The sequence below is a fragment of the Caloenas nicobarica genome, chromosome 1, assembly GCF_036013445.1.
Source record: "Caloenas nicobarica isolate bCalNic1 chromosome 1, bCalNic1.hap1, whole genome shotgun sequence".
In the NCBI taxonomy this organism is placed as follows: Eukaryota; Metazoa; Chordata; class Aves; order Columbiformes; family Columbidae; genus Caloenas; species Caloenas nicobarica.
The window spans coordinates 125,838,627-125,862,920 of record NC_088245.1 but is presented as its reverse complement, the minus strand read 5'-3'; the positions used below and the strand labels follow the sequence as shown (position 1 = coordinate 125,862,920).

At 36.4% G+C, this 24,294-nt stretch overlaps 1 protein-coding gene across 1 annotated transcript in view; it reads right to left on the bottom strand.

The window, feature by feature from the left end:
- LTN1 (listerin E3 ubiquitin protein ligase 1) overlaps positions 1-24,025 on the bottom strand; it is a 32,184-nt gene extending 8,159 nt beyond the window's left edge. Inside the window, exons 1-22 of the mRNA XM_065655200.1 lie at positions 23,910-24,025; positions 22,199-22,402; positions 21,770-21,868; positions 20,500-20,730; positions 19,667-19,719; positions 19,043-19,223; positions 18,213-18,386; positions 16,973-17,163; positions 15,546-15,693; positions 13,849-14,631; positions 13,301-13,342; positions 12,083-12,275; positions 9,450-9,689; positions 8,336-8,489; positions 7,903-8,053; positions 7,011-7,212; positions 5,905-6,064; positions 5,629-5,733; positions 5,225-5,367; positions 3,223-3,358; positions 2,195-2,339; positions 152-365 (exon numbers count right to left, since the gene is read on the bottom strand). Of these exons, the coding sequence (XP_065511272.1) occupies positions 152-365; positions 2,195-2,339; positions 3,223-3,358; positions 5,225-5,367; positions 5,629-5,733; positions 5,905-6,064; positions 7,011-7,212; positions 7,903-8,053; positions 8,336-8,489; positions 9,450-9,689; positions 12,083-12,275; positions 13,301-13,342; positions 13,849-14,631; positions 15,546-15,693; positions 16,973-17,163; positions 18,213-18,386; positions 19,043-19,223; positions 19,667-19,719; positions 20,500-20,730; positions 21,770-21,868; positions 22,199-22,402; positions 23,910-23,951 (3,991 nt within the window). The 5' untranslated portion in view covers positions 23,952-24,025. The remainder of the gene's footprint in view (positions 1-151; positions 366-2,194; positions 2,340-3,222; positions 3,359-5,224; positions 5,368-5,628; positions 5,734-5,904; positions 6,065-7,010; positions 7,213-7,902; positions 8,054-8,335; positions 8,490-9,449; positions 9,690-12,082; positions 12,276-13,300; positions 13,343-13,848; positions 14,632-15,545; positions 15,694-16,972; positions 17,164-18,212; positions 18,387-19,042; positions 19,224-19,666; positions 19,720-20,499; positions 20,731-21,769; positions 21,869-22,198; positions 22,403-23,909) is intronic.
- Between the last annotated feature and the right edge of the window lie 269 nt (positions 24,026-24,294).

The following is a 24,294-nucleotide window of genomic DNA, read 5'->3' as shown; positions in this document are numbered from 1 at the left end:
TTATTTTACTAATTAGCATAAGTGTCCAAAAAAGTGACGTTTATAAGGCATGTTGACATAATATTCCTATAAATTCAAAATATGGCCCATCAAGTTCTGTTTCAGAATAGCTTGACAGGTACCACTATTACCCTCCTTCCCATATACTTGCCTGTGACTTTCACCAACAAAGGTAAGAGCAAATTGTGAATTCCCTCAGAAAAGAATTCTTTCCATTCACTGATCAAGTTCTCAGGAAGGTTTGCAGTAGTTTCAGGAGCTGCCGCTTCAAAGAAAGCGCTAAGGGCAGATGCCAAGTCACAATTGACACAAGCAAAAATCTGCACAAGTGGGACATGATAAAGCGAACTGTTTTCACTTGTTGTCTAGGAAGAAAAAAATAAGAGGGAGATTTCTTAATTATAAATTTGTTTTAAAGTATCACATTCCCTGTCTATATCAGAAAGTGTAATTTCAAAGAAGAATCAATTGCAAAAGCCATTTTTAAATGATTTGGCAGAAAAATGAAAGAAGTTTAAGAATATAATCTGTATTTTAGTAAAACTTGCTGAAAATTATTTCCAAGTCTCATCAGCATTTCGAATCCTGGATTCCTTCCCTTATATGACCTTTATAATGACACAAAGAAACTGCCACCAAGTGGACTCAAACAGAAATGTAGCTTATCTGGAGCACTTTTGCAGCCAAGCGAGCCAAAAATCGACATTTGAAGTGCTCTCACTTTTCTCTCCCAAACTTAGAGGCCGTACCAATACCATGCTTGTATTTCCGAACTGCAGAAGTAAATTGGCAACACGCTATTGTAAACTGGAAATTATTGAAGTGGCAATCAGAAGAATAATTCCTCTCCCCCAGTATAGTTCCTTTTTATTCTTACGAGTTTACCCCAAAAAGCAGTATCAGTAAATATTAAAAATATTCCCAAGCACTTAATCTACGCAACAAGTTTTGTGGTTTGTTGGTTTGTGGATTTGTTGTTGTTGTTTTGGATGGGTTTTATTTGTTTTTATTTTAAAAAATACAGTTTTGAGGGACATACAGTATAGGTAAGATTAATCCTGAGACCAAGAAAGGCCTCATGGAAGTTTCCAGCCTGCCCTTGAAACAGTGCAGTGACAAAGGGCACTATAATTATTTTAAAAAAAAAAAAAAAAGAAAGAAGAAAGCTAGTGGTTAAGAGATTCTATCTTTATTTGATTAATAAAGTAGTCAGCTGTTTGCTCTGACTTGTTAGAACATAATTTTGATGTTTCATGTGATTATTTAGATATTGAAATACAGATACTGCTTTTCATTCAGTTAATTTTTATATGTCATATTAGACTTTGGTCTTAAAGGGATATTATTTTTCAACATAGAGACCTATAGCAGACACATTTCAAAATTATTCTCCAATTACTAATGACATCACTAAACATTGTAACATCATATTACTTAAAGGGGGAGGTAATTTCATATCCATACACAAAAAGAAACCAGAGACACAGTATTGCTTGTGCTTTTAAGCCACACGTGACGTATGTCAAAGTCCAATGAAAAAGGATTTTGTGCAATTCTTTTTAACATTGTGTCAAATGTTTGCTAAGCTGAGAGAACTATGTCCCTGCATATCCAGAGAATAATATAAAAGGTAAGTACATCAAAAGTGGAGATGCAACATTAGCACTCATGCAGCAGGTAAAGTTCATTTTTTTTAGTTCAATATTTGATAGAAATGCTTTTTAAAATAAGTTATCTTTGCAATGCTGAGTACCCAGCTATTAATATTCATAATTACTCTAAAGTACTAGGAAGTTAGCACACATATTAGACGAAACAAAGTCAAAATTGTTAAGACCATTGTGTTCTAAACTCTAAGTAAGAACGGTTAGGAGCATTCTGATTTTCACTCCTCTTGGCAATCCTCATGCATCTTTGTTCAAATTTAATTGCTGTGTGGCACAGCTTCTACGAGGTTTTACTCTACCATCATGATACTCAACTCTTCCACTTTGTAAACAGATGTGTGAACTTTTAACATACAGCTTTCAAAGATTTAGGATGAAATGTCGACCAGTAAGGTTATAAAAATGTAGTTATTTTGCAGCCTATTTTTTTTTAGCTGCCCCCCATCCCCTGCATCAGTTCAGTAGGTTCAGGAGGATCCTGTTGGAAGCTGCGATGCCATGATTAGCAACAGTCTCTCCCGTATTACCTCTAACCAAGCCAGCATGGAGCACAGGATAAAGTCCCATTCATTATCGGCCAAAGGAGCCATGTGATACTTCAGCAGCAAGGGAAGGAAACGCATCACCTCGATGTTGAAAGCAAGCAACTGAGCACTCGTTTCTTTCAGATTGCTGCAATAAAAATACAACTACAGCTTACATATCTTCATGGTGTAGACACGAGTATTTATATTCTTGCTTTCACTCTTCCTCTTAGGACAAATTGGTCTTGCACCAGGCTCTGCCCTGTGTGCTTTTGATACTCTTGTGTTTCCCAGTTAGAATAGTACATTAGCTGCCAAGTCTAAATAAGTCAGTCAACAGGTACAAAACAGACTATCAGAGCTACTTGCTCATTTGCAACTTACGCAAATTCCTAAAATTGTACAATTTACATATTCACTCAAGTAATACACTTACATAAATTATGAAATTTAGTAATTTTAATTAATTCAATGCAGGAAAAATAATCAGTTCTTTTTAAGATTAGTAACTTAAAATATAAGCCCTCAAGTGTCCAAATAGTATACATTATTTCAAGACTTTGTTGCCTGGATTTTTCCCACTATACTCAAGAAAAACGAACCTCAGTATATTTCCACTCCTTGCTGGAAGCTTTCCAAGTTACATTTTCAGGTCCAAAATTTTAAAAACCAAACACCTAAGTCTGGTATCCAAGTTTTTGTTCTGCTACCTAAACAAGCAATCAGAATTTGGAACTCAATATCCAGCAACACCTACAAAACCAGTTGGCATCCAGGTGCACTATAAAAGCTCCTAGTTTCCCAGACTCCAACCATGTGGATAATTTTCTTCAGTGTATGAGTTACTAGATATTTAAAGATAAGTATATTAAGCCAAGAGATGCAGTTCTACAAAGGCTTAAAAAAGTACCATTAGAGCAGCAGATGGTGGTTGTAACCTACAAATTGATTTTGAGTTAACAACCACTCTGTATTTTTTTAAACTGTTGGTTTAGAAATCTTAAGCCAAATTATCCCAAAGATGCACCCACCAGCTAAAGAGAAAGCTGTCCTCGTTATCATTTTTCCAAGACATTATGATACTTAGAATTCCAGGTAGTATACCATCAGCAACAATAGTTCTGTCATTCAAGCAGGAGTTCAAAATGGAAAGACACCCAAATGGTCCTATAACATAATAATAATATCATCCTCAATACTACTTAATTATCAAGACAAAACAAACATTAGAATGTGTGTCAGTTGACTGGACAGTTTTATCTGAACATTAAGATCATAAGATAGCTTGGACAATACCTCAGCTTTTTTGTTTGAACACTTAATCCAGAGATGCTGTTGCTAACTCAAAAATACTACATCCAACACAAACTTCAAAAAAAAAAAGAACAAAAACAAAACAAAAACCCTCGAACCAATTAAAAACTCCTGTAAGATTGTTGGTTTATACAATTAACAAAAAAAAGGAAAATACCTGCTCAGATTTAAATCTATTCATGCTACTAGAATGTATGGTAAGCAATGATTTGGACAGATTATTAAGTAAATGTAATTGTGAGTTGTGAATTCCAATATTGTTGCAAGAGTGTTAATTTTTATTTTCAGAGTGAAGTGCATTAGTACTGTTTTCCATTTTTAAGGAAAACTGCATTCTTTGGAAAACACTTCTTCCAAGCATGATAACAAAAAACTGAGTTAAAGTACCACTTATGCATAGCAAAACCAACCAAACAAAAAACTCACTTCACTTAAGCAGTAGCACAACGATTTACAAGAACTTTATCAGCATTTTGTTGATCTGAAAAAAAATTAAAACTTGAGTGGTAAGCCCACAACCTACGCCACACTTAATGGGAAAATTTGGGTATATATTGTCTGTTCAGGAATACCTAGGAAAACAAGAGGCAGCAGAAAGGAAAATGCAGACCAGTGTTACAAACGAGAGAACTCCACAGCAGGAGAGGGGTGAGCATTCTTTTTCGCATTTTCTCTTTAAAGTTTCACAGACACATTCAGTTGGTTCAACAGTTAGCTTGGAAAGCCAGGAAGGCCTAAGTCCAAAGAGTAAGGAGCCAGGGAAATTACCACAGTGGCAAGAGTCAGGATTCCTCTCAATTGCTGCACAACATTAACAATGCAAATTTTCACACTTTGAGGACATCCATTTGAAGAACTCGTCTGAAAACCTGGGCACTGCCAAGGCATATAACTCCACAGTTTAAAATCCAAGATAGTTTTTTTAATTTAAGTAAGCACAGTTATTTTAAAAAATAGAAAAAAAAAGAAAAAAAAAATCAACAAATCAACTTTCAAGCTTTAATACAGACCGATCAATACAAATATGCACAAGAAAGCACAAAAGCAATACTTAGAGAAAAAGCTCTTTAAGTGATGTCTAATTCAAACATGTAGAAGGACTGTGTGTAAGTACTTCCAAAGAGTTTTCTTGAAAAGTAACAAGTCTGTGAAAACCAAAAGGTCTGCTAAGGAATGTTCAAAACAATATTGCAACACATCTCAATCACCTCCAAGTAATGTTTCGAAAACTGCTATGAGTGTATGTACAGTATTTCTGACTCAGCACGCTATATCCCACGCACTGGAAGAACTACTCAAAAATTATATATAAACTGTGAAAGAGTTCTTGCTAAAACATCTTGAGACAATCATGACACTACCAGTTGACAACGGTAATACTCTGCATGCTGTATAAAGCCTAAATGACTAATTGAAAGCTTCAATATTTACAGATGTGTTTAAATCAGATAGACCAAACAAGAACTAGAGTAATATAAAAATTCTTTTAACAATATCAACCTGAATCCTTTAGTTCTAATTTTGAACCAGGCAGTATAGCTTATACTTCCTTAAGGCAGAAAGCTACTATGCCAAACAGTCTACAAGGAATATGCAAACTGAGAAGACATTTCTTTCTAGGAAAAATATCATTATAGTTAACGTGGTTTATCTAAAAGCAAAATTACTGCAAAATAATGTTCTTATATTCTAATGAAGTGGACTGAGGTAAGAACATACCATCAGTACTGGAAAGCTCTGTCTGTGGGCACGTCAAAAGTTTGCTCACACAGTGTAAGACAAGTGCTTTGTTTTCTTCTGCAGTCAAAAGAGGTGATAGACACTGAAGTGTATGCAATCTGCCCTCTGTTAATGGTGGAAACCTATTCATACAAGCAAAAAAACCAAGAATGAGACAAACCCAAAACTTTACCTAGTAAACAAAATGTCAATTGGTTCATAATGATTGAATATCCTATGATGTAACTAATCCCCCACACTAAACTAAGCTCCACTGTTACATACCACATCCATCTACTACCAAATTTTCAGTCTTCACATGTCACTCATCAGAATCAGTATCATTTAACATTATCAAACATTTGCAACATAAACTAAAAGGTTATAGGCAGCAGTGTCGATACCCTTCTGTTGTCTCAAAAGGTTTCTTCAACTCAGAGGATTCAAAGTTTTCCACGCGAATCACTTTAGCCATGGTTAAGGACCAGAGTCTTCCATGTTCCTCTGATCTTCAAAGAAGAAGAAAGACCCTGGTTAATATATAGATGCACAGTTCACAACAAAAGCATTTTGATGAAGTTTGAATCAATATACATAAGGAAATACAGTGGCCCTTAATACTCTATACAATGCAAAATATGCAGACAGAGTTAAGAGTTGTTTTACTTGTTCTTACATACCTATCTAATATGGTTTGCTGAAGGCTGGTTGTATTACTAAGTGTACTGAACTTCTCATATGTGATGTGCATGTCTTCTAACATATGAAGATATTCCAGAAGCAGATAAGGAGGATTCTCCAATTCTTCAATCCATTGTAATGAGTACAACAGCTCTGCAACTAATTAAACAAAAGTTGTTGTTTAAAAACAGCTGCTGAATATATTCCGTGCATTAGCGAGAAATTTCAGGTCAAGGTTGTCTGGGTTTTTTTAAAGTATGGGTTTTTTAAGTATGTTTTTAATGGATTTAAAAGATGCCATTTACATGCAATCCCAGGTGCTTCAAAGCATGAGCTGGATATTTGCCATTGCATCATAAAATACAAGCTAAGAAAAGGCAGCAATAATCTACTCCAAATGTCGAGGAAATTTTAAAGCAAATCAAGGATGACAAAAACTCTAACACCTCTCTATTTTTTTTTAAATTTTTTTAAATACAAGGCAATCAAGATCTAAGTCCAGAAAGAAAAAAAAAATAAATTGATGCTAAGAGTTAGCATATGGTTTCTTCATTAGCTTACAAAGACCCACCCTGAACAATTACACTTCTCATCATGGTGAGACCTTCAGAGATAGAACTGCTAATTCAATAATGCTGGCTCTCATTTGAACATTCTATATATAAAAAGAAACAAGACACCACCTGGTGGAATGAACAAAAATTGCTGCCTCAAAATATCTTTACACCATGGCTAAACACCCAGGGTATTTATTTGATGGCATGGATACAGTTCCTATTGCCCGCTCACGCCAAAGCATCGTGTTTTGGCAATGAACAACTTTGAAGGTCATTGTAAATTCAATCTTCTCCAAATTCAAAGTTCTGTTGAGATAGCACGTATATAATCACAAAAGGCCCTAGAAATATAAACACTATGCTTATGCATACTTGTACTTTTAAAGGTGAACTCAAGAGAAGAAAAGGAAACCAAAAAAGATAAAAGAATGATTTCTCATACCTATATGCCAAACCTTAACTACTCATTTCTTAATCCATTATCAGTTCAGATTACATTACAACTACTATAAAATCAAATTCCTTTAAGTTTTAGCATTCTAACTTACTTATATTGTCAATTTTCTTTCTCTCTGTATCATCATTTCCGTGGACTACACCATTTTCCAATACAAGTAGCACCATTTTACTTAATAAGGCTGAAGTACACAGATGGCCTGGAAGTTTAGTTGTGCCACACAGCTTGACACATGATCCCAAAGGTTCACAATTCATACTAAGCCTTCCTTCCAAAAGAGGTTTGCGTATCCACTGTAATATGTGCATAAAAAGAGTATGAACAAATAATTGACATTTTAATGGTACATAGAAGAGCTATGATCTGTTTAACCTCGAAAATTCAGAATTATTAAAAAATTACTATGAAAGATATGAATTAACACCAAAAGCACAATGGTGAGAATGACCCAATCCAGCATATTAAAAAACCTAAATACACGGCAGTAACTTGAAGCTGCATTGCTGACTCAGAAATATGTATCTTTAGAACTCTATGTATTTTACAAGAAATACTAAGGTTACTGAAGGTTGGTGTTGGACAGGAAATTTATGTCCTTCCCTCCTTCCACTCTATGTATGTCAGCTTTTTGTTGACAGTACACCATGTTTCTCTGCATATATTTGTGTCTTTCACAAAATTAACCTTACAGAAGAACTAACTTAAAAACACCTTCATGATGCATACTCTGTCAGACAAAATTCCTGAATTGTAAAGTAAGTTGCTAGTGTTCCAGGCAGAAAAGATTTTTATTTTCTCTAGTAGTACTGGATGGGGCCATAAACATACAGATTTTGTCCTCTGCCACGGACAGAGGCTGAAAAGAACCTTTACACAGACATAACTGCAGTGCCATGTCAAAATAAAGAATGTTTATCATCCTGAAGGACAGAGACATGAAGTAAGGTTGACTACCACATGCAATTCCATTATCGTTTTCATACCTCAGTGGAGAGAGACTCGTGCAATTTCCCCCAATCAGTTTTGTTTGGCGTGACGTGCTCAACATAAGCTCCCACAAGATATCCAGACTGTCCATCATCTTCCATAAGCTTAGACAACAAATCACTAACTGCAGAGATCAAAACCTGAAGGCTTAAAAAAGGACAAAACACTGGAAACAAGTTTGTACCAATGTAAAATAAAGCAGTTTGCTTTTACTGGACAGTGCCAATGCTATATACATTGTATCAATGCTATATACATGCTATACTAATGGCATTTTAAGTTATGCTCTACGCCACAGTTCTCACCTCCGGCAGGCTGAAAAAACTCTCAGTAACACAGATGCCAATTAAATCAAGAAAAGTATAGCACTGATCTTAGTTTGTTTTGGAGAACAATGTATTATGAAACGGACATATACATTACAATTACCTTTTAACATCCAAAGAGGAAGACTGAATTTGATTCTTGACCCACAGTGCAGATTTATGCAAAAAGGTACTCTGTTTCTGCATACTCCGAAGTTGACGCACAAGTGAACTTACACCAGACATCCAAGTGTGTTTTAATTTACATACAAGTAAATCTATTGTAGGAAAAAAAAAAAAAAAAAGACAAACAAAACCACCACAAACAGGTAAACTAAAATTACAACCTACAGTAACAAACACATGTGTAAAGGTCCTAGAGCAAGAAAAGAATTCTCTTTTCCATGTGGTTACATGCAATAACTATTAAGAGCAAATATACATGTTTCTTATTGTAGAGCAATTTTAAATTAACTCTGACACACAAGTACTATTTTGAGGGTAGAAGTGATGTTCCTGTTGTCTACTACAATATGTTCATATGGTCTTCAAAATCACAGATCTCTTTAGTACTGAAATACTGAACATTCACATCATCAATACTCATTTGCAAAGCAGCAATGGATTTCAGGTTAGTCTTGTCCACTTCTATGACAATACTGCAACATTTCCTTTGTATCTATGTCAGTAAATGCATATACCAATTTAACACGCTCAAATTCTGCACTCGAAGAACATACATCAGGATCTCAGTCTGAAAATGAGATGCTGGTGGAGACAGAAATGGGTCATAATTTGTCAGAGCAACTTGACCAATATAAATGGTTTCAGAATAAATATTTGCATTTTTAATGAAGTGATCGCACACATTTGTTCACAGGAACCACACACTGTAGAATGAGCAAAGAAACGCTCATTCTTTGTAGTTCACAGACGTTAAACAACTTTTGTAGCACTCTAGGAAGTGTGGAATATCACAGCCTCAAAGATAGCTGAAGCACAGGGATACTAACATCAAAAAAGTTGAAAATCCTTGTAAAGATGTACAGGACTTGATGTGTAGCAGTAACTACCAGCATTGTAAATTAAAGTACAAATTTTGGTGTCAGTTACAGCTGCAAGTGCTCATTGTGAACTCAATATTCTACTATATACTTGAATCTGTTTCATGAAAAGAAGAATATAGATTTAATAATCAACTACAAAAAAGTCTGGTTGAAGTTGTTTTTCAAAATTACCTGTTAAGTGTGTAGCATCCTGCCTCTGAGCACACAATTGGAAAATGGTAAGCAGCAAGTCTTCGGAGGATGGCATCAGTAAACACCCTTTAACTGAGCTGAAAAAGCTTGAGGCTACATCACAGATGAAAGATACTGATGGTTCAGTATTTCCAGCTTCAGAAAGATCCTTAGCTTTCGACAGAGCTGCTTGAAGTTTATCAATAATCCTTTCAACAAAAGTTTCACCAATCAAAGATTCTATTGGGGAGAGGAAAAAGACAGCATGCTTTGATTAGATGATAAACATGATCATTCAAATATATCATATTCATACGTACTGATTTGTTTTTTATTTATTAATTTTGAATGCAAAATAAAGTGCAAAGCAGTTTCAGTCTAATGTATACCTAAACTCTAGTTCTTATTCCACAGTCATCTAGGATCACCTAGCCAAAGTTTGACATTGCCAAGTATTCCTTCTCTAGACCTTCTGAAGCTGCTTAGACAAAAGGTATATAAAATAGAGCAAGTGCAGAGTGATCCCTTCCCCTTTTATGCCTTCCCAGCTTCTGGTAATCAATTGCAAGTCAGGGATTACACCTGGACCATGGCATATAATTACCCAAATCAGGCCAATCTCTCATGAATATGCTTAGTCCCTTTCTTGCTGGATTGAAGTAGGCTAATCCCATTTATCCTCAAACTCCACAGCATCCTGTGGCAATGAGTTCCATTATTTGATTATGAACTGTATGAGGAGGTATACTTTTCTCTTTCCTCAAACCTACTATCTCAGGCTCTTCTGTTTAAGAAATAATGAATAATTTCTTCCTGTTTGCTTTTTCCACACAAATTATGATTTTATGGCTCTTTACCACAACCCCATCCCAAATCACTTTCATTGCAAGCTGAAAAATCTAGTCTGTTTTATTGCCTCTACAAGCTGTGGCCACTGCATTTGCCTAACCATCCCTGCCATTTTTCTTCGGGCATATACTAATTCTATCCCCTCTTTTTTTCAAAAGCGCATACATGAACAAGAATATTGTAGTGACCAAAACTACAGGCAGTATTCAAGATACTGACACATCAATGCTATAATAATTTTCGTTTGTCCTCTGTTCTTTTCACACCAACTCCTAATAACCTGTATCCTTTACTTATTGCTGAGCACCAACCTGCCACTTACAGGGAACCATCACAATGACTGAAGATCTGTTTCCCAAGTTTTAACAGCTCACAGTCCGCCACTGAATAGATACAATTGTCTTCTTCCCATGTATTCTTTTCATATTTATTGGTTTTGAAATTCATTTTTAATTATATCAGTTAATCTATTCAGTATCACAATACACTGCTACAGCTCCCTGACGTTTCAGTTTTGCTTACTCTCAATAACTCATCGGAAACAATTACTATCCTTTCAGCATTTATCCTTTTTCCCCTTTAATTCCTATCATCTAACATGTTACTGATCCATGAAAGGCCCTTCTGTTTACTCCATGACAGTTTACCTTGAGAAACTTGGATGAGAGATCTCATCAAAAAATCTTTTTGAAAGTCCACATAATCTATTTTGGCCTAAATCACTAAATCAAGAAGAATCATAGCTCCTGAAGGTCTCTCAAGACTTCATCCAACACAGCACCCAGCACAAAAGTTATACCAGCAATACCTCCAGAGCCAAAAAGCGAAGTCACTGGACAATCAGCCCTAGGACACCACTAACTCACAAGTGAGCAAGTTCACTGAGCTCTCTCTGGAAAGAGGGAACAGGTTTTCCTGATGCTTCTCTACGTCAAAAGTTCTAGTAACAGAAATAACAATCCTACACCACCTTCAGGATGCACTATCTATGAACATCCACTGCAGTCAACTTGTTGTGTGCATCTTTGAAACTTGAAAGCACCACAAATGCATTCAGCATTCAGATAAACTGAAGCACATTACCTCAGGGATCAAAGCAAATGCTGAGTTTAACAAAATGCAAATGACAAGTTCACAGAAAAAAAAAAACCAAACACAACAAAAAACAACAAATCCAAGAAAACTGAAGTGTACAAGAAGTCTATATCACAGATATCACAAAATGCAAGGGAGAAACTAAATAGGATGTTATTAATAAAAAAATATATTACATATACAGCATAAGTGCACATATACAGTTTTTAAAATACATGAATCTAACTGAAAATGCCTCAAAAAAGCAACTCATAGATCCTGTAATAAGGCACTACCAATGCACTCACGGACCCATAGACATTGATTTTTTTATATTCTAGTTTTTAAGGTAAATTTCAGATATTTTACAGCATGCCAGCTAACAAATCAAACTTACTTAAATTTTCCTAAAGTTTTCCAGACTCACAAATCTGAATCTGTTCTTTAAACACTGACTTTAGTTTAGCAAAGCAGACCAAACAAATTGCAATGTCACTGCTGCAAGTCAGTATATACAAAATTAAACTGAATATTGTTAATTGGCTCAGGTAAGAAAAAAAAAAGGCAACCACACCACAAACCCAAACAAATAAGAAAGCCTACATGTCACAAATTAAGTATTCTAGAAGATCTCAAATTCCTTTCAACCTTCTACAAAGCATAAGTGAGGTATTTACACTTCACAAACTCCAAAGAATAAATATGCTTACCATTTTTTATGTGTTGTGACAACACTAAACTCAGGAGGGTCCACCTTTCTGAAGAGGATGATTCCGAGGAAGCTGCTATAGGCTTTAAACCCAGGTGACAGAGATCATCTGCCAGCATTACAAGTTTTTCTCCAAGTGCATCTCCTTTGAGCCAGTCAGAGACTAAGGAAAGTTTTGTTGTGCTTGAGCATGCCTGAATCACAAGAAAATGATTCTAATAATCTTTTGAGGGTTTTAACTTTTATTACTAACTAAACATAAGATTAATACGTCAAACTTGCACACACAGAATGGGAATCATATAATCTGTCATAAACAAGAAGTCTCTAGGTGTTTACGTCTGCAACAATCCCCCCAACTTTCTTTTTGGTCAGAGACAGCAACTTATGGCTAGGTCAGGCCTCTACTTTAGAGTGAAAGAAGTCACTTTCTGAAAGCTCTTTTTCCTTTTCTCCAACTATAGAGCCCAGGGAATGCCTACACTAGAGTTACAAAGACAACTTCTGAAAGACCAGGTTGACTAAAATAAAATCTATTTACAACATAAAATCTATTTACAGCATCTGAATTTCTCTAAAAAGAAATGCAAGGTCACAAATCAGAAAATCATTCTTTTGGTGATAAGCCATCGTAAGTTATGAAATCATAAAAACAGAGGATTCCTAAAATATATAGTATATGTGAGGAAAGATATTATGGTCAATGCACTGGATTGTAAATCAAGTGCTAGGAGTTCTTGTCCAAAAATTTGTAATACACTTTATATTTCATCCCAGTCAATCACTTAAATGTCAGTCTCTCAACATCCCACATGAAAAAATGGCATACTATCTTTTCTTTGTAAGCATGATGTAAGGGCGATGATAGAAAGAATCATTTAAATTATTGGTCTATTACCCAATTCCATTCCCTCCAGCTTAGAAAGGATGACCAGAAACAAATCAGGAATCCCCCTGTCTCAAAGGGCAATCTGACCAAAAATCGAACAAAGATGCTTTTGTTTTGGTATCATTATTTCATTTCTAAGACTGTCCCCTGATTGAAATGCAGTTAAAACAAACAAGACTCTGAAACTATTATTACAAGATTTTCAAACAATGGAAATTATTACTACTTAAATTTTTAAAAAGTCATTCAAACACATGTAACTCTCAAAGCTAACCCCAGGAAAACATTCAAAGCGATGCAAAACAAGAACAGAGAAGTCTTAAGCAGCACCTTTTGAATTAACTGGAGAAAAATAATCCATTGCAGATCCATCTGAAAAGAAAAACAAAATTCCACAATATTTAACAAATTATTTGCTGAATAGGTAGTATTTAATACCATTTTAAATGTTTGGTTTACAACTTTGTTACTGAAACATAGCAACTTCTGCTTAACCTCTGCAGAAAATAAAGTTACTGATTATATTATTTTTGGATTCTAAGTCTTTACTACACAGATCAATAAGGGACTATATTTATAAGAAAGGCCACTGATGACTGGTATGAAAGCACAGTGTATAAAAAAGAACAGAGAAATTGACGTACTTTTTTTTTTAAATGACTTATACCATATACAAAGGGCCATATGTCATAACCTTTCACCCCAACGCTGACATGTCAACCTTTCCGAAATCTACCTTCCTTACACTGAACTTATTCAAATTCACATAGAATATCTTCCATTCCACAACCCCAAAATAAAATGATTAACCAACCACAGCCCACAAAAAGAGTACTCATTCTGATAAAAACTAGTAACAAAATGTACAAGAGTCATACCTTCGTTAAATCATCAAGAATGATCTTCCTTTCATCATTACTGTTGCAACAATTAAGCACACTGTACAAAATATCAACCAGAAAATGGGTGTCTTTCCTCCAGTCTTCTTTCAGCCAAGTTATTAAATTCATATGCAGAAATTGTACCGATGGACTTTCACAAGCTTCAGTTTCGTTTTGGGATTCAGCTTGAGCAGAGCTTGCATCATTTCCCTGCTCTAGAAGTACTTGAAAAACTCTGTTTGAAGAAAACGAGTTGAGCAGGGCAGAGAGAAATTTCAAATGCTGTTCTGACTTCTGTTCATTGACATACACAATACTCAGTTCAGCAAGGCTGCAGACTAAGTTCTCTAAAGGTTCTTTCCTTAGAAGTGAACTATGCTGCAAATCAGCCTGTATTTCAGAGTCACTATTTCTCACTTCTGTGAGCTTTCCATTCTCTGTGTCCCTTTCAGATTCATCCTCATCTGTAAATCTGATTTTCAGAGATTTTCTGTTGTTTGGTTTTGTAGCACTCTTTGGATTCTGAAGAATTTCTAGCATTCCAGATAGAGCAAACAATGATTTCTCATCAGCATCCAACGTATCAACATGAAGTACACACATTTTTAAAAGACGGTCCCAAAAATTTGACAACAGTTTCTGGAAAGCTTCATCTGTGCCATCATCTTTGGAGATTTCTGCTTTAGCTTCCCAGGAGCTCAGCGTTTCTGCTATTTGATAAAATAACGGTCCATTCTGTAACTTGGGCTCCTTAAGTACAGCATCAGTAAGAGGAATTAGCTATAAAGACAAAAAGATTATTAACAAATAGTGATCTAACTAGATGATTGTTTTATTCTTTATAATACCAGGAAATTCTATAATTTTGAAGAACGTTCTGGAAGCAATTTCAAAAACATCAGAATTACTCATGCTTGAACACTTAATAAAAATATATAGGGTGAGGTGCCTCTTTTTTAAAAAATATAATTTGAATTACATAGTAAAAGCCATGATTTTATAGGAAGGAAAAACGGAATGTCATGGTTTCAGCTGGGATAGAGTTAATTTTCTTTCTAGTAGCTGGTATAATGCTGTGGTTTGGATTTAGTACGGAAGAAAGCTGGAAATACACTGAAGTTCTGGCTGATGTGGGTAGTCAAGGACTTTTCAGCTTCCTATGCTCTGCCAGGTGCACAGGAAGCTGGGAAGGAGCAAAGCCAGGACAGCTGACCCCAAATGGCTGGCCAAAGGGATATTCCTCATCATATGACATCATGCTCAGTATATAAACTGGAGTTGGCCAGGGGGCAAATGGCACCGCTCAGGAATGGATGTGGTATTGGTGGTGTGGGTGGTAAGCAACTGCACTGTACATCACTTCTTTTGTATATTCTATTATTATCATTATTTCTTCCTTTGCTATCCTATTAAACCGCCCTTATCACAACCCACTGGGTTTTTTTTCCTCCCTCTCACTTTTGATTCTCTCCCCCATCCCACTTGGTAAGGGGGAAGGGTGACTGAACGGCTGCATGGTACTAGTTGCTGGCTGGTGTTAACCCATGACATTGACTAACTTCAGTAAGGTTATTTTTTCCATAAAATCTAGTGAAACTTTCAACAGAGAAGTACATTGTCACAGAACCTTGTTTTTCTTAAACTTTGAATTATTAAATGTACCCACAACTGTATTAAGTATTTCTAATAAATACCTGGTCATATATAAGCATTTGATGAATTTGTATTTGGTCATCGTCTTCATCTATTTTCTGTAGTATGGCAAAGCGCAGACATTCCATAAATGCAGTTATAATCGCAGAACTTTCTGAAGGGCTGGTTATTGCTCGCTCACTAGACAACCTATTGAAAGGCAACATCAGAGGGGGGCACGCTCAGTCATCCAGGCTTCTGAGAAACCCAGTATGTACATGAATGTCACCTTGGTTATGTGGTTATGTTGTTCTTACCCAGACAACACCAATAAGAGAATATAGAATCACAGAATCGTTCATAAAAGTCAGATCAAAACATATTCAATAGGACATATTTAAAGAGTCAAAATATTAAATTCAGGCATTTAATATAACTTGTACTGAAATAACTTTTTCATCTAGTTTTCGCATTTTCATTAAAAAAAAAATCTATGTAGATAGAGGAAACATATCCAGTGAAGCATACTGTCTAGCATTTCCAGTCTTTGCCAAAACTCCTTTGCAGTTTTCTACACAGACCACAGAGGTTTAGAGGAGTCACCTCCTGTCACTACAGAAAAAAAGAAAAAACTAAAACAAAAGGCCACCAAAGGACAGTTTCATCATAGCCAGTTTGAGTCTAAGCAATTCCAATTTTTTTGCTTTTTAATGACAATTAGACCACACAAATTACTATGCAAATACAACCATTTTACTACTTGTAATTAAATTCTATACACTTTTCAAAACCAATCCATACATAACTCTCTTCTCCAAGAGCTCTGTTAAAGGCCATGTCAACGTCAATTGAGAATTTATTTTTGTTTAAATAGTTATATTTTAGTCTTCCATAAAATAACTTATATAGGCTTTTGTACATGCATCTATTTAAATCAGATTTGGTAGAAAGCTGGGTTTGATGTATTTAAAAGGCAAAAAACTATAGCAGTTTCAATCATTCAAAAAATCAGTATTGCAAGAATTAAAGTTCCTGCATATAAGAAATTTCACAATTATAATGCTAATCCACAATAACCTCTGTGATAATTAAAGACTGGTGAGAAGAGACTGATATCTTCAAAGCCACTCTTAATTCTAAATTAATTTCCCATTTTGAAACTTATGGAATAAACAGAAAGTTTTGGCAAAGAAAGATAAGAATGCTTTAGGTAAGGAAGATGTAATAAAAGAAAGGCTGAAGGTTTAAGAAGACAGGGACAGCCACAAAGGACTGACTCTACTTTTGGATATTTAAAAGTATTTTAAAAAATATTATTTTCAACTATCATATTGAAAACAGTCTTTTCTGAAATAAACAACTAATGTGTATTTAAATGTCTTCAAGCCAAATATGTTATCTTTAAATACTTAAAGAAGATTACTTCTCTTATTTCCAAATGTAAAAGAGACTGATTTAAAAACAAACAAACAAACAAAGTGGTTCATACCCTTGAATTATAGAGCTGAAAAAAGTTCTGAAATATTCCAGCTTTGGTCCTGCAATGCCGGGAGGTACCTTGCTAATGAACGGCAAGAGATTTGGGTATATCACGGCAGCTAGTCCTCGTCCGCCTTCTCGAAGCACTGTCCATAGCTTTGGTAGAACTCCCTTTTTGGCATTTACATGACTCCAACAGTCCTACAGAACAATATACATTTGCTGTAAATTAAATGAGCATATGTTGACTTGGAAGAACTCCCAAGCTAGACATTTAATTTACCTATGTTGTAGCTGAAACAAGTTATTGTAAAATTTAAATTCACTTGCCAGTATTTCTAAAAATCACTTTCTCCCTATTTCAGCTTGCGAATTTAAGATGCTAACGTGACAAAACAGTTTCTGTATTGTTTAAAATCAATGTACCTTCCTTCTTAGCAAACTGCAATTAAAGGCTCCTCTTTAATAATGCCTTAAGGATGCCTCATTTTTGTGAGTGGTCTTGTATTTAACTCTGAGTTATTATTCTCAAGAATAAGCAATGATTTCAAAATTCTAACTTCAGACACATCACTAACTTCAAAACTCCCCTCAAAAATTTTCTGATGTTACAAAATATCTTGGCATTTTCACCCCATACCCCAAAGTTTTTTGTCATCTGATCTCATTTATCATAGTTCCTGATAACTATACTTACAGCAAGCTGAAAAAAGAGGGTTTTTTTCCCCATAAATTTTTACAGTTTATACCAGGAGTTACAAAAGAGATCTGCATCATCAAACCCTCAAAGCATCCCAGTCTATGGCAACACCACTCATCCTACTAATAAATTCAAAGCCAGTATTTCGCTTAACTTCAAAAAACAAACACAAACACCAAAACAAAACAAAAGCATTAAATCAGAAGCAGAAGAAAGCAAACCAAAAATGCACTGCAGGTAATTTTTGTAACTGTCTTTAACCAAGAAAAATTTTGTAAGTATTATTTTACTTATTAGTAACGACTTTTATTCAAAGGGATTCAGGTTAACGTAATTAAACTCATAAAACAACTCTGATTTTCAGACATGCCGGACATAATATATTTGAAAGTTACACTGAGGAAGGAGCAGGTAGCATTTATAAGTTAATATTATGAATCATAGAGAAAACCCAGTCAAGGTGTTCTTCCTAATTCTACAAAGAGAAAAATGGCACTTGTGAAAACTTAAATTTGAGTAAAATATCTGCACCTTAGATTTCCCACATTACCTCAATAGTGGCAATAGTATAAAGTACAGCTTCCCAAAGAGCAGGACACACCACTGCATCACTGTCGTCAATGCTGAGAAGAACAGCAGGACAAACTCTTGATGCTTCAGTTTTCACCAGCTCAGGCAAGTACTGGCAAAAGGCAGAAGCCACCTCAAAGAAAGCTGAGCGAACCTGACATAGGCCACAGAAAAACAAAATTTTAGTCTAATGACAACGCTTTGTCACTACATGTAGTTTATAACACTGCTTTTAAAGTCACCGTAACTTCCAACATGCAGTATTTTATTTAATCAGCAAAGGTTTAAATATTATTAAAAACAAAGAAAAATAAAGAAATTATTTGATAAGCCTGCTTAATATTTTAAAGTAATTTATTTGGTGCAAAATGCTTATGAAAAAATATTTTAATATACTTCTCAAAAGACATGTTTCCCCAAAAGTGCCTTAAAAGTTTAAGAAAATAATACCAGAGCCAATTCATCACTCTATGCACTATTGGTCTTAGCAGATCAAAGACCAATAAAATAGTTTAAAAAAAAGAAAATCCAATAGCACTAAGAACTCTGTCAAAGTTTGTATCTTTTAATAACAATGGTAGATTGCCAAGAAGCAGGTGATGGTGACACGGAAACAACATATTAGTTCATTGGGCAAATTTTAGAGCAATATTGTCTATTTAAGGCTTAGAAATTTGAAGGCTGCTTCAAACACATTTCAGTGTAGTACAGAGTTCATTCTTGTAGAATACGAGTAATTAATACTTCTTAGGTTTGATGTATTATCTTTAACTAAAAACAACAAAAATAAAGAAGAAACAAGAAAGTTACCTGTGGCATGCTGTGTTTGCTGTATTTCCAAAATTTGTTTTGGGACAGAAGTGACATTAACTTTTCCTCCAACGAATGCATCTCTTTCTTTGGCAACATGCTAAGCAACTTTTTTAAAGCTAACAAGGAACAGGTCAGAACGCGGAAAAATTTGGCCTCCCTTTCCTCCTCTGGTACAGTTCTCAGAAAACAAAACAAAACAAATTAAAGTGAATCATAAATAAATCAGTGGCTTTCTCAAGCTCTTCTAAACTGTCTAAATGTATCTGTCTTCAGTTTTTCTGTGTTGTTCTTTTGATTTCAGATGCCAGCAATGTAAATATGTAAACTTTCCATAGGTTCTAACACTACCAAGTTATATTAAAAAGTGTTAGAAAAAGAGAGAGTATCAAGTCATCTCCCAGGCATTCAAAAATGCTACTCCTAAAAGAGCTGAAACAAGAATTAGACAACTGATAACACTTTCAAAAGCATTTATACTTTAGTTCCAAAGAAAGTTGCTGGGATCTGGACTCAAATAACTATTCTGCCTCTCAAAACTAAATTAAATCCACTACCTCCAGTGACAGAGAACCCAGTACAGACAAAGACTTAAACCATATACATTAAAGAAGACTGGCATACTGGGGGTCACTGAGTGTATCAGGTGTTTCTTTCACAAGGTGATCTTGAAGTACCTAAGGGGAAAAAAAAGTATATAAATATTAGATTTTCATGTGTATATATGTGAATAATATAGTCTATACATTATTCAGAAACAGCTCTACAATAACAATTCACAACCTCTGAGTCAAGTCTTTTAAACACATTTTAGACACACTAGTGAACACGAATATAATTTAACTGAATCCTGCTGAATGTAGCAGCTGTAGCACTGTTTGAATCAAGACTGCATAATATTTTGTAAATTGCAGTCCTATGACAACAGGCTTCTGGTAAAAGGAAGCCAAACTGAGACAAAACAAAATGCTTAAGTTTGCATCTGATGGGCCACCAATGCAAACTTTCACTTTTTTAAATTCAGTCAATTCAGTTTTGTATAGGACTGGCAGAAGGGCATTAACCTTGGTCAGAACCAAACTTGCAGAATATCTCCGAAACACTGCTCAGCAGTCTTAAATCCTCTACCACTACAGCTAAACTACTCCAGCATCATTATTCCATCTGCCAGCAACATTATGTGATGACTGAGCATCATTACATAGAAATGTATACAAGAAAATTCACTTCATATTCATTCCTCTGGTTCCGGTCATTCTAACCCCAAGTTAAAAAAAAAAAAATAGAGGATGTGTCTTTGCCTCAGTCTTCTCTCCACTTTAGCAGGAGCAAAGTTTCAGGTGAGAAAGAAATCTAACCAGAAAAATAGATGGGGGCAGGATGAGTTTATAATTTGTAATTAAAGTTGACATATACTCAACACAAAGCCGTAAAGAAGTACATAAGTATAAACTCACATTAAGAATTTCATCTTTACAGAATGCTAAGGCTTCAGGCTGTTTGCTTGAAAGAAAAGCTTTTTCAAAAGCTACTTGTGCAGCAGAAGCAGCAGGGGAGTAAATGTCACATTGAGCAATCAGCCAGTATCCCATGATACTTTTTAAGTAAGGAGCTAAGTGTTTCTTTACTTTAAGAATCAGTTGTTCAAAAGATTGCTGAGTTGCTTCTCGAACACGGCGATCATGATCCTGTTAAAGAAAAAAAAAAAAAAGAAAAAATAGAGAAAAAGGTTTATTGGTTTAAGAAATGTACCTTTGATGCCAGGTACTTCAAAGCAGAAGTGATGAGGGAAAAAAAAAAAAGCTGTCTCTCAGCCATTTTTGCATCAAATCAGGCTACATAGATTTGAAAATACATAACAATGACCAAAAAAAGTCTTGCTATCCCTAGAAAAGTGGAGAGTCCTAACTTAGCAGCATCATATGCCTGATGTGTTACACATTCAAAATTGTAACCTTTTCCTGATATACCTATCTACAGTTCTATTTCCATTTTATACAAACATTTAAGAGAAAGACAAGAGGCAATAGAAAAAATGTTGAAGACACTTTTTGGACTAAAACAAACACAAGCCTACACAAACCGTGCATCATTATCTGTTATTTGTGTAAGAATTAACAACATCATGACTTTCTATGCTCTTGCCTCCAGAAAGAAATACCTATGAATTGCTCTAATGGATCAGAAAAGTTATTCTTTTTGTCTTATATCACGTTTCCAACAGTAGACAGTCCAGATATTTTAGAGATATATTGAATGTATCACAAAATTATGATCTGGCTACGCACAATCTTTCAACGTTTGGTGCATTTTTGTGTGGTTTGTTTTGTTTTGGTTTTTAATATTAAGTCTGGCCAGATATTAGTCCTAGATCAAAAAGATTTATCATGACGTTAAGTGAACAGTACATTCTCTTTAGCTGTTCTGGAATTTACATAAAAGAACTTTTAATGAGAAGAAATACCTTGTCATCTCTTTAACACAAAGGTCTAACAAATATCTATCTCCATCCAGCAAATAGAGCCCAGGCATCAACATTCAAGATTCCACCCACGGCCAATACTGAAACATCTCCACTATAAAGAACACTACTTTCCTTCAACTTCATCCTTTTCCTAGAACAAGTCAGTAATTCCAGCAAAGTTAGAAATATCAATAAAGACTGCCTTAGAGGTTTTCACAGGAAGTATCCAGAGAAGCTTTTAATTTAGATACCTTAATACTTACTAGTGAGATTTTACAATAAATTCTTGGCCAGTAAGGAAGAACACCTTTAACAACATCCACTTCTCTTTCCTTGCACATTGTTCCAAACTCTTGCATAGCCTAAAATCAAGATATCAAGAGCATGATTTAAGAAGTCAGACAGATATGTTCTGTAATTTACCAGCTTCTACCAGACATTGCAACACTCTTTTTCAAAAATCAATTCATTTCTTGCAATTAAGCGTCTATAGAGTTAATTTATGAAAGCTGTCAGCACTGCATGATGGACCTTTTAATAAGTCCTCCAAGACACCTTCTGAATTGCAGTTCCAGCAAATTTAGCTACATGAAATTAGTATTAGTTACCTTGATATATTCCTCTCCCATCCTTACGAAAAGTGTACGGGTTTCTGACAAAAGAATATTATAGGGAACAAAGGATACACCTACTTTTAATTTTGTTGTGATATCTCTTTTAGAAAGTTTTCGCAACACCATCCGAAAATCAGCATCCATAAGGCTGTCTATTTCCTCTGCTCCTTGAACTGCAGGAACATATCCTAGATCACTCTGAGATGTTCCAAAGCCAATAAACCCAGGCACTGTTCCACGTTCTTTGGCAAGGAGCTCTGCAGCTTGACCACTGCTAGAAGGCTGACAAAAAATGGGGACAGAAATCAGTTATTTATTCCAGCCATTTTATTTTGCACACATCATGCATTTCAAACAATGATCCTATTTATATTGCATAAGTAACCTATTTAAAATGAGGTCTCACAAAAAAGGCCTCCTATGCTTTAAACATAGAAGTTTCATCTAAAAAATTATTCTTTCCTTTAGAATCAGCATTCCCTTCTCTCGCAGTGATTTTAATTCATGAATACTTACGGAAAGTTATATTGTTTTTATACATACACAAAAAAGAGTAACAGAAAAGTCCTTCTGTAAGTGAACAAATTCTTAAGAAGCCATTTACCTTCCTTCACTACTTCTGTTTTCACTGGTTCTTCTCACATTATTGCATATGGACCAATACAGTTCCCAAGGAATACTCTTTGTTATCATTGGAAAAAATAATAACACACACAAGAAAAGGATGCTACTGGCAACAAAGGGGCCAAGAAGGATTTAGAGGAATGGTGTAACAGGGTACGTATGTAGCACAGTATGATACTATCCCATTAGTATTACAGTGAGTGTTTTGGAGTTCAGCATCTCTTCTAGTTTGCCCCAGTTAAATCAGCACCTCGCTCATGATACCAGTGACTCACATTTATGTCAAGCACACTTTTTTAAAAAGACTATTCCAAAACCAACTGATGCTTTAATGTTCTCTGTAATACGTTATAGTCCAAACACCTTTTATTTCCTAATGACAGTTGCAGTTTTGTGAGCTTTGTGTTTGGGTTTTTTTAAAGTAATGACAATTCGCTAAAGTTCATCGTACTCTTCTGATTTTCTTGAGGTACATAAGCCACATTTTACCTGACTACTATATCTACATATTAAGTCATTTTTTCTGTATGTGAAACCTCAACTATAAGGACATGCTTCTTTGTGTTCCCTCATCTTCTCTAAACACGAGAGGGAGAAGACTCGTAGGAATTACATAAATTCACCCACACTTCTCCCATCCTGAGCGAGTATCACATATGATGGATGTCACCCCACTTCAGACACGGTGGCAAGACAGAGACAGCACAACAGGTGCACCCTAAAGACTCCCCACAGAAAAACACACTAAACGCACCCACCGGTACCTCGCTGAACTTACACCCGCGGTGATTTTGCTGTTACACCCCCGCACCCTTGCCCCTCTCAGGAGAACGCGCACCGACGCCCCAGGCAGTTGCAGTCACACCCCCCTAAACCACGGGCCCAGGCCAGGAGTCGCCCCCGACCGCCCCGGCCCCAGCTACCGCAACCGGGCCCGAAGGCAGCGCCACCTCCCAGCGGGGGACGGGCTTCGGCGGCCCACAGCCCCCTTCCCAAAGCACCGGCAGGGCGGCCTTAACCCGCCCGTCGGTGCCGGAAGCCCCCGCCCCGAGGCCGAGGCCCAGCCCCGCCGCCCTCCCCAGCCAAGCCGCCTGCCATCCCCGCCGAAGCCACCGGCGGAGGCCGCGCGGTACCCGGGGCCCACGGGCGCGGCGGTTGCCCTCACCTGCAGGTTGCCCTTGGTTCGCTGCTTGTTCTTGCCCCCCATGGCGGCGGCGCTGTCGGCGCTGAGCACCGGCCGAGAGCGAACAGCCGCGCGGCCGGGGCGGGCGAGCGCGGCGCTTCCGGAGGGCGGGGCCGGGCGCGCCGCGCCGACGTCAGCCGCACGGAGGTCGGTGGGAGGCGGCGCGCTGCCCGGCCCGCGGGTGGTGCCGGTGCCCGGGGCCGCGGGGGACGCGGCACGCACGGCCCCGGCTCCTCGGAGCGCCTCTGGGAAAGGTGAGCCGCTGCCGACGGGGAACCTGCGGACGGTTTCAGTAATCGCCAACGCGCTGTCGCGAAATGTGACGTTGGTGGAATGTAGCTGAAATAGCCTTAAACTTTGTGCTCAT